The sequence below is a fragment of the Tyto alba genome, unplaced genomic scaffold (assembly GCF_018691265.1).
Source record: "Tyto alba isolate M040663 unplaced genomic scaffold, T.alba_DEE_v4.0 Super-Scaffold_38, whole genome shotgun sequence".
Taxonomy (NCBI): Eukaryota; Metazoa; Chordata; class Aves; order Strigiformes; family Tytonidae; genus Tyto; species Tyto alba.
In genome coordinates, this window is record NW_024881313.1 from 32,996,724 (window position 1) to 33,010,840 (window position 14,117).

Sequence of the window (14,117 nt, forward strand, 5' to 3'; positions counted from 1 at the left end):
TTCATAAATTGTAGATGGAGAAGAAAGCACCAAACGGCGATAGGTACTGTCTGCTGCTGTCTGGTCATTAACATTGACTCCAATTGTGATTTTCTGGGGAAAACAGAGGTGGGAACTCCTGGCAGAAGCCCTTGGGTAGCAGATATTGTAAGACTAACACTTGTCCACTCCAGTGGCCTGCTGCTGCTTTACCTCCTTGATTAACTGCAGAGTAAGCAGGGCTCCTTGATATATCCTCATACAAGCAGATTTTCCATCTATGAGTTATATGTGGATATGAAATAGGATTTTCTGCTAATCAAAAGGATATTAGAGTATGATTGCTTATGAGCAATAAAATAATACCCTGAGAAAATAAGGCAAGACCAAGCTCTAGCTAAGCAGCCTGAGAAGCTGTGGAAAATGAAGTGTCCTATTAGTAGATCCAAGTGATTCTCCAACAAACCACAACAGCTCTCCCCTAGTTGTATGACCATAGTCTGATGGGATGATTGCTTTTAAGCAGAAGCCTGCATTTCTGCCAGAACAGATGTCTCTGCTGACCTGACCCACATCAGCTATAACAGGAACCAAAAGGAGTTGTTTCTGCTGTAAATGTATTCATAGCAGATATCTGACATTAGATGGATCCTACATGAAAGGTGCTAAAAAGGAATGTTGTTCCTGTAAACTGCTTGAAAGCAAGTAAATTGAAAGACTTCCCACTTTCAGTTATGTAAATAGGGAATAACTCCATCAAATGTAATGGACTGATATTTTTATAAAATCATTGAAAATAGAAATCCTACCAAGATCTCTGTATTTTCTGATGCATACATACTTTCCAGAGGTGTCTGCGTGGGGACATTGACATTAGCCCCATAGTTCAAGCTGTGCTGTATTTGTGCTACTCTGAGATTACAGTTTAAGAATTTAGTCCTGTATAAAGAAAATTCAAACAAAGATATATTCCACAGATATAAACAAATCTAACTCTAATGACCTTACAATGGAGGTATTCTTTACAGCAGCTGAGAATCTGGCCCACAGTTTGTTGTGCAAAATCACTGTCTTGTGTACTTGGATTAATGTACACACTAATAGAACTCATTAATGTCTTCAGGTATCACTGCAGGTTTTTGGTAATGAAATATAATGTAATCCAAACATATCACCTCATAACTGTTGATAAGACCCTTTAGAAACCTTAATCTTGTTATTCCCAAACACTTTTAATTATGGTAAAGCAACAAAAAAGAAGTGCAAAGGAAATGGACACTGTCTCTAGTAACTACTGACAGCTTTTTGTGAAATGCAAACGAGGAAAAACATACAGTGTTTTTCTTTTAAAGGGACAAACTTCATAAACATAATGACACTACAGAATTGAATGTTTATTGGGAAATGACACTTCTCCTCCTATGTCTGCCGTAACTATAGATTCAGAGATTTACAGGTAGTCCGTTAAGTTAATTAGTCCACTGTGCTGTTAATGCTACTTCTCTGTACTGTATTTCCAGGTGTTTTTTAGAATATCTATAAATGTCCCCAGAATACAGTCCATGTTTCCTCCTTGGGGCAGAACATGTTTTTACAGATGTCCATGTCCAGATGTTTTGTTTGGTAATATATTAACCATTCTACTTCACCACTTTATCTTTATGATTATCATTATTTCCCAGTTTGCCATCTCAGACACTTCTTCTTTATCCTTGGCATTCACCACAGTTACTGGCACCAATGAATACGTGCCAAACAGACTGCTGATATTCAGCCCGGAGAGTACGTAGCTGCTTATGACAGCATACACTTTTCTTTATGTTATACACGTTTGTTTTCTCCTGAGCTGTTGAAAATGAGGCATTTCTTGCTGGCTTGCTGCTTTGCAATACTTGTTTTAGAGGGCATGCAGCCATTAGAGCAGCTTCAATCATAGCAGCGGACAATTGGTGTGCATGCACTGTGCGTGCAATTTAGGATAATTAAGCAGAATTAAATTACATAAGATTAAATGTTATGGAGTTCTGCATTTATTCTTAGCAGATCTGGAGAAAGCTGACTTTTACAACTCTTCTCCTGAAACGTTTTCTATCCTCACCCTTTTGGATACTCTAAGGCATTTTCAGTGAAATCTCTGTTGGACTTCTATATTACTCCAAATTAAGGTAAATTTATGATGATCAAGCAGTGAAACACTAGATATTCTGCATTCACATTGTCCATTAGGTAGCGTTCTTCAAACTGCCTTTTCTTCCCAAACTGTCTCTTCCTTGTAACTTACTTTGAATTCCCTTGTTCACAGTACTGCTACAAGTTGATGCATTTGGAACTCAGTCCCAGTCACCCACGGTTAATCCCACCTCGCTGGCTTCTCCCTCACAAACTTTCTGATGTTTTATGGCTTCTAGGTTTTGCTGTTACTTTAACTTAGGGATGCTTGGAGTGGCTAGAGGAATGTACCTCTATCTTCAATAGTCAGATATGCACAGAAAAAGCTTGCACACATCTGCTTTCTAGTTAAAAATAAAAATATACAGAAGAAAAAAAAATGTAAAGAGTAAAGCTTTAAAAGCAAAGTGACCCAGATACCTATGGCCAGTCTCTCAAAGCTGCCCACAGGTACACAGGATATCTAAAGATATCAGTGCTGGCTCTAATTCCCATCCCTAGGCACAACAAGTGCAATAACAAAACCCAACATACCTTCACATGTCAGTAGGAAGTATTCCAGATTGTGACTGAAGGATGCACTGAAATAAGTACAGTTTTCAATCAGATCACAAGACAGACACCGTCTGTTGAAGTTTCCATTTGTGCTTGCGCTGAAAAAGTTAATACAAGTCCATGAAGGTCACTGAGCAAATGTTATCTGGAAGCAACATTACTTGAACTTTACTGTAATGTACAACAAGAACGTAAATATAATGTGTCCAACATTATTAAGAGACAGAGCATTTCCATCTGGTTGGGTTTGAATAGCAGTAATGGCTTTTTTTTTGCCTGAATGGAGAATATATAACAGGATACTGATGTCTTTTTTTGCAAGGTCAGGTGGTTATGAAGGAATGTATAGTTTTTAGAAGAAAATTGTGGTTGCAATTCCACAAGAGGAAATCCTAATTTGGTGAATGAAGGCATGAAAAATTGGAGCAGGATTTCTACACCTACTTACAGAATAAAGAGCTGGAATTGTTTTCTTTAAGTTTCTTACTAGTTGCCTCACTGGTCTGATTTCCTAGCAGCTGCCTCAGAGACCAAAGCCTTTTTTGGGGGGTTGAATAGTTGGTCTTATAACATCCAGGTAGAAAGGAAAGATTGTATTTAGGGATCTGGTTTTGAAGAAGGTAACATGGCCTGTCCATATGCTCAGAAGTGCTTTGTAAGAATCTACTATATGTTGAAGAACGGATTATAGATTATTAGCAAATATTAATGAATAACATTTTGCACTGCTATAGCATTTATTATTATTTATAGGTAATATTAACTAGTAGATCTTTCCAGTATTACTGCAAAGCAGATGAGTGTTTTTTGCTACCATTTAAAGGTAGAAAGAGATGAGACTGAGCAACCTGTTTAGGGCCACTGACTGAACTGATTAGTTCTTGGGTTCTTGTTCAGGCTCAGATCATGTCTCTTTCTTAAATCGTGTTTAAAGCTGCTAAATCAGACACAAAAAGGAAAAAAAAAATACAAACAGATCTTCATCTGATATAAGCTGTCAGAGCTCCAGTGGAGCCCTGTCAATGAACATATGCCAAGGTTGCTGTTGAGCTGACACCCTTGGGCTGGGTCGAGAGACAGTCAAACTACCCAGTGCAGGAAATCAAATACCTGATGTGAGGCCAAAATCACTGTGCAATCAAAGTAAGGTCAAGGACGTTGACATTTTGGGCATCTCTTTCCCTGTTGCCTATGTGGGGAAGTGAGGTTGATGAAGCACCAGGGTGAGCTGCATGCCAAGATGAGTGAGGGGTAGGAAGCACTTTGACTCATGCCAGCAGCTCTTGAGCAGCTGTGCCTGGACTCGGCTTTTAAAATGAGATTTTCTTCCCATTTCAATAGAAATGAATGGTCAATGTGATTTTGATTTTTTTTTTTTTTCTTCAAGAAAATAAACACTGAGCTGAGCTACTCTCAAAAAAACTGTGGGATGCAGTGAAAGGAAAAAAATTACTGAATTACACGTAATTTAGTTTGCTCTAGTTTCCTTCCCACTGAGGGAAAAAAGGTACGACATCATGCGAGAGAAGGAAAACATACTGACTGTCCCTTATCAACTGATATTATCACCGGCTCTGCCCTTTGTTGCAGATGCTGAGATGACAGCAAGGTGATCGAGAAGAAAACAGGACAAATGGAATAACGATTCTAAAATGATTGTTTAAAAGTTTGGGTTTCCTCCCCTTTGCAATTTGTTCCCACAATACTTTGTAATAGCTACACTACCAATCGCTTACTATAAACTAGCCTTTTACTCATCATACAGTTAGAGGATATAGTAAAGTCACCTGGAATTGCAGAAAAACATTTGCAAACATAACATATTGTTATTTCTTTTCAATTTTGTGAAGAGATGAGGTACTATCAAATTTCCGTGAAAATAGCTATCTAGAAGTATAAAAAGAGTTTATACCATTAATTTATGTAACTCAGAATTATTTCAAGTGTTAAGCAGTTCTGCTGAAAGTTTTGTGACAGTTTATAAATCTTGCGACCAATTTAAAATTTGCAAGTGGGAAAATTGGTAAATGTAAAACATTTCCAAATGTCAAACATTTTGTTCATTATTTTTATGCTGTTCTGCCTCTTCCAGTGACACATTTGCCATTAAACACAAACACAGAAGAACCTGTTTGTATTGCAATTGCTTATGCAATAATTCGTGTAAGACTGAAAAAATGGGAAATTCTGTATGTGAAGTTAGTAAAACACATACCTGTATAAATGTCGCCTTCTTGGCAAATCTTCTGTGCTGTGGAAATAACTGAGAAAAAAAAAATCAAAAGCCAATTGAATCATTAGAAGGGTGTTTATGAGTATCTCATAGAACATCTTCATTCACATCATCATATTCCTGATCTTGTAAAGGCAATGAAAATTTAAACTGAATTAGAAAAAATTACAGAGGGACAGATCACTGCAGAGGCTAAAGCAAGAATGTTGTAGGCTGCACTGCAGTTAAAACAAGCATGGAAATGTTTGGGTCCTAGACTGCTCATGTCAGCAAAGAAAAAAGATCAAGTGATTAATTGAAAGACCTTCACATTTTTACCTCAGGATTTATAGTTCAGAATTTCCTTTAAACACCTTTTTTTTCTCTAGAACCAGTTTTTACTTCTCTGACCACTTTTTATTCTTTGCCCGGAGAGACAGCTAACCAAGGTCTGTTGCAAAACCCACTGAAACATCCTCTTTGAAAAAGGGAATTGGACTTCCAGCGATGACAGACAATGAAGCTGAAGAATACTTCATTGCCCTTGTTTTGTGCTGAGACTGGTGAACTCCTTTTCTGGCTGAACAGCGAAAGCCCTGTTGTGCGGTGAGGGCTTCTGAAGGTAACAGAGAGGTGTTGCTGGAGGAGGCCAACCTCAGTCCAAAGTCCAGGGTCCAGATTGATCCCCCAGATGCATTTCATGAGAATAATGACAGAACACAAGAGCAAACATAACATCCATGGGGTGAACAACGTCAAGCAGGATATTCAGCCCTGCCAATCTGTTTCCAACAAGCTGCCCTTGCCTAGATGTACATTTTGATTGCACAAATTGTACATGGTATTTTTTGCTTGACTGGCCAGCTAGAAGGCAAATAAGATCTCGGTGCTAGTTTGCTACTTAACTCTGCCAAGTGCTAAAGACCTTTATAACTTACTGAAGTTATTGGTAATTGAAGGCATTTAAAACCCTGAAGGAGCCTCGTGCTGTTAATGATCATTCAAAGTTTACCATATTCCAGAGGCTTTTTGCTCAGCTGTTCAATGACCTTAAGAAACTGATAGGTGAGGGCCATGTATCCACCTGGAACTTTGCCTGGAAAGGAATCTATATGGTATTTGATTCCAGAAAGACTTCCAAACATTTTCTCGTGTAATTTCTTGAAATGTATTTTAAAAAGTAAACATTTACATAGGTTGTTTTACAAGCATAAAGGGCAAGTGTGAAGAAGGTTTTTTTTTTTTTGTATTCTAATTAAATACTTTTTTTTCTAATGCATTGATATTTTTGCAGGTCAATAAAGGATTCTTTCTAAACCTGACTATCTAGGTAGTCAATGAAAATAGGCTTTTATTCCAGTGGTTAATATCAGAAGTTGCAGCAGGAGAAATCATTCCTCTGCACAAATGTATTTAATAGTCACAGAAAGAGGTTGAACTATACAGAGAAAATCAAAATAAAACAAAATATATGTAATGGTGTAAGAGGTTAAGCCAAAATGGAGACAGCTTCTCCTGCTGACTTATCTCCATCTCCTTATGCTCATACATCTCGGATGCATACATACCATTGTAACTAACCCCACAGTCCAGGGCTAAACAAAGGAAAACTGATTTGTCAGACCAAAGTTTACTTACATTTTATGCCTCTTTTCATCATATGCCAATATCTTTGTCACATCCCAATCACCAGATGTAATAGACTGTAAATTGTCGCTGCTACTGTTGGGCTGCCAGAAAGAAAAGAGAATTAAATGTCTTGATTCTTAAAAGACAATATATGAGCAAAGCTTTTTTTTCTGAAAAATGGAGCTCTTTTGACTCCATTGCCTATTAAAAATAAACCATGCATCTTCAATTTTCACCCCTCCCCCTGATATTTCTGTGAATCTGCAGGCATAGAAATAATAGACAGTTAGAATCATCTTAACCATAACTCCACTGAAGATAATGGGATGAATTCAGCACAGAATAGCTTTAAGCCCCTTCCTCTAATCCAACGTACCCACAAGCTTCTGATTAATCCTTTATGGCAGTGCAAGGATTTACTTATTTACATACAACTAAGGCGGCATTAAAAAAACAAAACAAAGTAATGAAATTGTCTGGAAAGAGGCAGTTGGTTGGCCGTTTTCTTCTCTCATTTGGAAATTTATGTTATCTTATACTCAATAAAACATCACTGAAGTTTTTCTTTTATGCACAAGATCCACATTCTGCATTTGCACCTTCTATTCTCACTGGTACGAGCACAGGTACTACTTTTTATTGCTTTCTGCCTCAGGTGAGACCCAAAGCAGCAGCAGTGAGTCACCTGTGATGACGACATAGCGATGTGGTAGAACTTCCCACGTCCTCCCTGGGGAATGGCTCGGACAAAGAAAAACTTCCGACCGTCCTTGGAAAAAATCGGTTCTTCATTCTGTAAGCAGCAAATTTAAGAGTTGTATTACTGTTAATTTACTGTATTTAAAATTGCTCAGAACTGCAAAGCCCTGTGAAATTAATTCACAGCAAAATACAGAGTACTTTTCAACATCAACCTGAGGCAAACAAAAAACCCACTGAAAACTGAAGAAAGTTTTGAAGATTATTGCTTCTTGCTCTCAGGAAAGCAGACACCTTTCAGCTGTGGGAAGACAGGGAGACAGGCAGCAAAGAAAGTTCCTTGGCTATAAGTCAGTTCCCATTTGCAAAGCAAAAAGTACACATATACAGCTGACTGCTCAGGGCAGTTGGAATAAAGCCTTCAGAAATGGTTTGAATGTTGCTGGCACAAGTATGACAAACCCTGTCTACTCTGCTGGAAGAACTGATCCATTCCTCTCCTTGAGGAAACACAACTAACATCATCTAACTGCTGCCTTTTACTACTCTCTTACGAATGCTTATTTCACTGAATTATTTATGAAGAGGAGAATATCTTGCAAAACTGTCTTTGACACAGAGCTCCCAGGTGAACATGTTGATTGACTTCTATTGGGTTACTAGAACTTTCAACCAGAGATAGAAGAGACTCAGCAGAAGGAAACCAAACACCACATATGGCAAGCAAGCATTTCCTGGAAGGGTCTTTGTCTTCATTTTGTACAGGAACCCTGAGGCACATGGGAAGTCTCCACTGCAGGAGATGGTTGAACAGCAGATTACAAGAGAAAGCAGAAGGATTGTCCATATGGTGTGACACAGTAGCACTGTGCCAAGGGAACTGACTAGATGAAGCTCCTCTACTCTGAATCTTGAATAGTTGGGTCTAAAACAAGAGATGAACCTCTACTGGACCTCTCAGGCTTTTCTGGGGACTGGCTGAGCCCTGCTTTCCCTGGCCTAGCTCCACAGATCCTTCTTCTTCAAGGGCAGTCAACAGGGAAACTGTTGCTCAGACTCTTCTGGGTCCTCCTTTGGTTCAGCGTTAATCAAATACTCTGGCTTTCTGCTTGGCACGTGTCAAGATAACACACTGAACCAGCAAGAACTTGATTGCACAGGGAGACTTATGGTTAATGCCAGCACCTACAACAAAGAAATAAATATTTTTGTTTCTCATAAGCTAACACATTATTCTTACAGTATTCTCCTTTACTCCCGGTTCTTTACTGATTAATTCTTTTCCACTATTTATCAGATTTATCAACACTGTATTAGGTGATCAAACTGTTTGTTTTTCCTTTTATTTTCCTCTGATTAGGTTTTCAGTATATTTTAAAATATGCCCATTTACAGCTTGTTGCAGCTCTGTGGAATAATGGTTTGTTTCTGGCATTGTTCTGGAACCTGAAACATAAAACTCTTTATTATTTTCAAATATCTTTCATGGCAGGAGAAACCTCATTGAAAAACAAGTGCGAGAACTTGGGCAAACCTTCTGCTCAACAGGTTTTCCTTTACTGAGGTAAACAGCAATGAGTTCACTCTACATTTCTATATCTATGCCTACTTCATTATATATTCCAGGATTATTTCTTTGACAGTGACAGCAGACATTGTGAAGATTAGTTTGAGGTTCAGTCAGAGTTATAGGGGAAGGAGGTACATGGCACAGACAACAGATGTGAGGTTTTAGCACTCGGCTGATGTTATGAGACATCCTGTATGCTCCTGTTGCTGGAAAGACAGCGCATTAATAAAACCAGAACTTTGTTTAAGATCTTCACAGAGATGGTGATTTATTCTGGATGGCAAATGTGGGGGGACGTCAGGCTGAAAGGCCTTTGGAACAGGATTTTATACTGTAGGGAGCTACACTGGGCATGTAATTAAAATATTCTGCATGTGATACAAACAGTTTGAGCCTTTTGTTGACTATTATCAGTGGCAGTCCAGTGAAGTTCTCACTGACTGGAAAAGTGGAGACATAACCACCACTTTTAAAAAAGGAAAAAAGGAAGACCCAGTAAACTACAGGTGAGTCAGTCTCACCTCTGTGTCTGGAAAGATCATGGAGCAGATCCTCCTGGACTCTTCATTTAAGCATGAAAGACACTGTAGCCAAAACCTGCTTTGTTAGCACTGGCAGATGAATTTGAGTATCTGAATTATGGGACTCTGTGTCCTATTTCTGCTGCATCCTTTATCTTTAGAGTAACATTAGGTCAGTTATGGGTTGTTACATGACAAAAGGGCTTTACAGGGTGAAAAAGCCAGTCTTATTCGTAAGGTTCTCTGAACTCTGTTTTTATTTTTAAAATCTCATTTCATATCACCTACATGTAAGAATCATTACTGGGTTATCATGCTGTCAGGATTAAGGTAAGACAGCCGTAAAAGCAAAATGGTGTGAGGTTTTCAACATCTCAACCTTTAGACAGAGAAAAAGTCTTTAGATCCAGACTGAGGTGATCTGAAACACTAGGGAAATAGGAGGACTGAAAAGAAAAATGCAGCCCAAAGGAACTGCTATAAGAGGAGGCCAGCCAGCCCATGCAGGCAGTTCTGGAGGTTTTATGTCCCTAAACAATTTTGTAGTAATCTCCTGGTCCTGCCAATGTCAATGTCAAAGCCTATGGCTTTTGGTGGAGTTGGAATTGTACCCTCTTTTATAATTCAATTTGTTCAGGCCACACTCACAATTAAATAAATAAACCAATTAAAATGCCAGTAAAGTTTATCTTCAGCAGCTGCTCAGAAATTGTCTTATTTCTCCCTTGCTGACTCATTGTCTGTGTATGACCATTACTGACACTATGGAAAATAGCTTCTTCACAAAAATTGAAATGAAAATGTTTACAAAATTGTTTACTGTTTCAAATAATCTGTATATTTAAGCAAAAGTATGAATAAAGTTCAGTCTGGCTCTTATGCTCAGAACTGCACAAACAAGTATATAAATAAAAGCAGTATAAACTTCCAAGGTCCCTAGGAAATTCTGGTGAACATGTGCCTGTTTTTATTTGTGCAAAAGGTTTGAAAACACTGGCCATATCATCTGACAAGGAGTGACAGATACTTTCTAGCAAAACCTGTGTAAATATTGTATATTTCTCATTATACTTTGAGTAATTTATCCTATTTTTCAGCTACACAGTCACAGCAATATTTATCATTGCCTATGTTGGAGAGAGGCTCTCCATGATATCACACTTGAATAAAATTCTTTCATGAACTTAGTCTCAGAAGGGACATCATTTACTATGACCTTCCATACACAGACTATTAAATGTCACTGAGTTACCAAACTACTATAGCAACAAAATTCAAATTCATGGGTCACATGCCCTATCTCAGAACTTTCAGTAGTTTAGGCAGATGAAAAAAAGCCAACCCTGTCATCCTTGGAGACTCCCTCATGTCCCTGGTGAGTATCTTCTGATATTGATGTTTTTCTCTCCTCATCTCCTGCTCCCAGCCTACTGTAAAATTTGCCCCTATTTCAGAAAGACCAGATGCACTTAAATGCCCAAGAAAAAGGTAAAGCTCCTGTATGATTTTCAAACCAGGTGCCTGGAGTACTTCGAAGAATTATTTTAAAGAATGAGGCAAGCAGTTAGATTCCTTGGTCCTACTGATTTAAAATTGGGGTACTTCTCAAAAGGAGTTCTGGTCAATGGAGCATAAAGAACAAGTTGGTCAATCAGGCGGTGGGTGTCTTCTTCAAGGTGGGCTGAATCATGCTCAAGGTCCATTGACCGTGTGACCATACTGGCTGTCTCCAGAGGGGAAGTGGGCACCTGGCATATACTTACATTAAAATGTCTCAACCAAGGAGTCTTCATCCTGAGCTGAGTCACACTTCTGAGCTCCTTCAGTAGCTGCCTAATGGGCAATTCATCTCCTCCTTAAAGAGGTCAGGGGACTTGCACTAGCATTTAACATTTTCACATCATTCTCATAGTCAGACACACATACCATTGAAATAACTTTCCAGTTATCTAGATTAATGTGTCATAGAGCAAAAGGTAAATATAGAAAATACAATTATTCTAGTAATCATATATTCAATCAAAACTATAATTTTAAGTAATTTTGTTGTCAGAAATATAGGCAAAAGAGCTCTGTAATTCTTCAGAAGCTTACAAACGCTTTTGAAGAGTACTATCAAATGTCTCCAAAGTTCACAGCAAATGCTATCTTAGTTTAGTACTGAGATATCTGACTCATTTGGCTGTAAAGAGCATCTTTGTCTAATCTCAAACTAAATATATGATGCAGTAAAACAAACTATATTTCCCTGAAGGAGGCCTGTTAGACTGACAGATCATTTACTGCAGTTACTCTGGACAAAGCACCATCTTTTAATGCCTGTCCATGCAGTAGGTAAATGGCGAAAGAACAGCAGCAGTGTAAAAACACAAGTTCTACTCTACTATGTTAACAGAGGTCCCAGTAAATAGCAGTGAAAGGATTAAAACTATTTTTGGATTTATAAAATAAGTGAATCCTGTGAAGTACTTTTATGGGCAATTTAAGATACAGAATATGGGCAATTTAATTTCCTCTTGCCTTGGCTTGTCTTTGAGGCTTTTGTTTTCTACTCAAGCCAACACTGTCCTTATGAACGTAAGGAATAATTCAACAGCATTTTCACTCTATACCTGAGTATACCAGCAAAAGATTATTTGAAATGCTCAGAGCATAAAATCTATTTCTTCTGTAAAATCATTTTTTATCTGGATCAGACTAGCCCATTGCTGTAGAACAGCCACTGGAACACAGGAGATCATTGTTCTTGCTGTGAACTGATGTACTGCAGTTTCTACAGGTTCTTGGATCCTTTGAACAAGCTGTGACAAAAATGTGAAATGCTTTAAATCTAGACTTAGAAAAATATAGTACAAGATCTTTATCTGACATGCTGCTCCCTGTCTGGTGTTCTCATATCCTGTGAAAAACAGTTCAGTGTTGTGGCTGAATTGATATCAGCAGCTTCTCTCTAAAGAACAGCTTAATCAAATCTGAGGTCACTTCACAAACTGACTGCTGGGAAAGAAGTATTATAAATGATCTTCCAGAGATTTACATGCTGGAAATCTAGAGGTTTTATATAGACATATGTTGAAAAAAAAAAACGTTTCCTGAAAAAAAAAAAAAAAAAAAAAAGGAAAATCCCATAAATTAAAACTTCCTGGGTGTTTAAATTTTCTATTCTATTTTCTATTTTATTCTATTTTTTTTTCAGGGTTTGTTTTCATCTTTGTTTTATTTCATTTGGGGGATGGGAGCACATAGCCATACAATGTAATAGTACTATGCACAAGTTATGGTGTCAGAAGAGTTATGTGACTCAATTGTCTGTTAAAACAGGGTATTAAACTGCATCAGGTAGTTTCTCAGCATTCTGTGTTTCATGTAAGATCTCATTGTTTTAATTGCCCCATCAACACTTTATTTTTTACCTTTCTTACATATGAAAACAGCTGCAGAGTAACATAGATAATTTTGTCAAATTTAGCTTAAATGACTTAAAAGTCCTATCTGCATGATTTTGTCTCTAAATGGACATAGGCACTTTTAATAAAACGACCTTTGATTTTCTGTTTTCAAAGTGGACTTCCTTCCTGTCTAGAACACCAGAAAAAAACCACCATACTGCTTAAAATCATCGTGAGTCTCAACATGTGGCGTGAAGGACTACCCCTGAGGCTGGCAAGTCTCACACAGATACTATCAGTGGGTGAATTTCCACCAGCATCAGCTTTTCGCCTCTTTTAAATCCAAACAAATTGCAGGCAATGAACTGTGGGACCTACCAGAGAAGATGGTATCTTCAATAAGAACTTGTTTATTATTGGGAAACTGTTTTCTATAATAGAAACCATGTCATCTTCCAAGTATCATTCTCAGGTCTGGAAATCAGTTTTTCTCTTTGGGGGAAGAACAAATAAAGAAAAAAATGTACCAACAACTTGACTGCAAAGAGAAGATCATTGTTACCTGTCTGTGCAGCCAGCCTTCACTTTCATCTTCATGTTTCTAAAACAAAACAAGATCATTAGATACCATACTTTGTGCGTGTTACATTTTACTTATCAGTGCAGGAAGCAGTTGGATTTAATCTGAAAAGTTGTGCAGAAGCACAAAGAAACTGCTTAAATATGTGCTTCAGGAGTATAATCCAGTGACTGCTCTCCTTGTCTTTTCTCTCTGATAAATAAGCATGCACTCATTCAGGAAATAATTTTATTCATACAGAATCAACACATAAATCCACAAGATACATTATTCCCCGAAGAAATAAAGCTTGTTAAGAAGCAAATAAAGGTTGAAATAAAAGTTGTTAAGAAAAGACTCTGCACTGTGCTCTATGCATTCTATTACATTATTTTTTTCAAGGGATAGATACATCAGAACACTTTTCTACTGTGGAAACACCTATATCAGTCTAAAAGATGGTATCTGCTAATACTTACACAGGTTATATCAGTATGCCCTTTACATTAGTACGTCTATAGAAGATATTCATTAACTAAAATAAAATTGTAGGTAGACAAGCATAAGCATGAGCCATTTTTAATGCCACAAAATAAATATAATGTTATGAAACTAGAATGTTGCAAAGATATTCAGCTTACAAATTGATGTGTGCGTGCTTGTGCACGTATACAGTAAATTCAAGACAAGTAGCCACTCTCTCACACACACATGCTCACACACAGAGTGTGTGCAGGGATATACTGTTCCTGGCTTTTTAGAAGGTGTAAAAAAAAAAAAAAAAAAAAGTAAATATTTCAAACATTGCCTATATTCTGTGTCTGCCTAAATAAAT

At 37.6% G+C, this 14,117-nt stretch overlaps 1 protein-coding gene across 4 annotated transcripts in view; it reads right to left on the reverse strand.

The window, feature by feature from the left end:
• The window catches only part of DPP6 (dipeptidyl peptidase like 6), a 559,441-nt gene that overhangs the window by 36,166 nt on the left and 509,158 nt on the right, over nt 1–14,117 (reverse strand). For all 4 annotated transcript variants that reach the window (XM_033009667.2, XM_042801789.1, XM_033009666.2 and 1 more), the window contains exons 12-16: nt 13,286–13,324; nt 7,230–7,337; nt 6,554–6,645; nt 4,919–4,966; nt 2,683–2,801 (exon numbers count right to left, since the gene is read on the reverse strand). In XM_033009667.2, the coding sequence (XP_032865558.1) occupies nt 2,683–2,801; nt 4,919–4,966; nt 6,554–6,645; nt 7,230–7,337; nt 13,286–13,324 (406 nt within the window). The remainder of the gene's footprint in view (nt 1–2,682; nt 2,802–4,918; nt 4,967–6,553; nt 6,646–7,229; nt 7,338–13,285; nt 13,325–14,117) is intronic.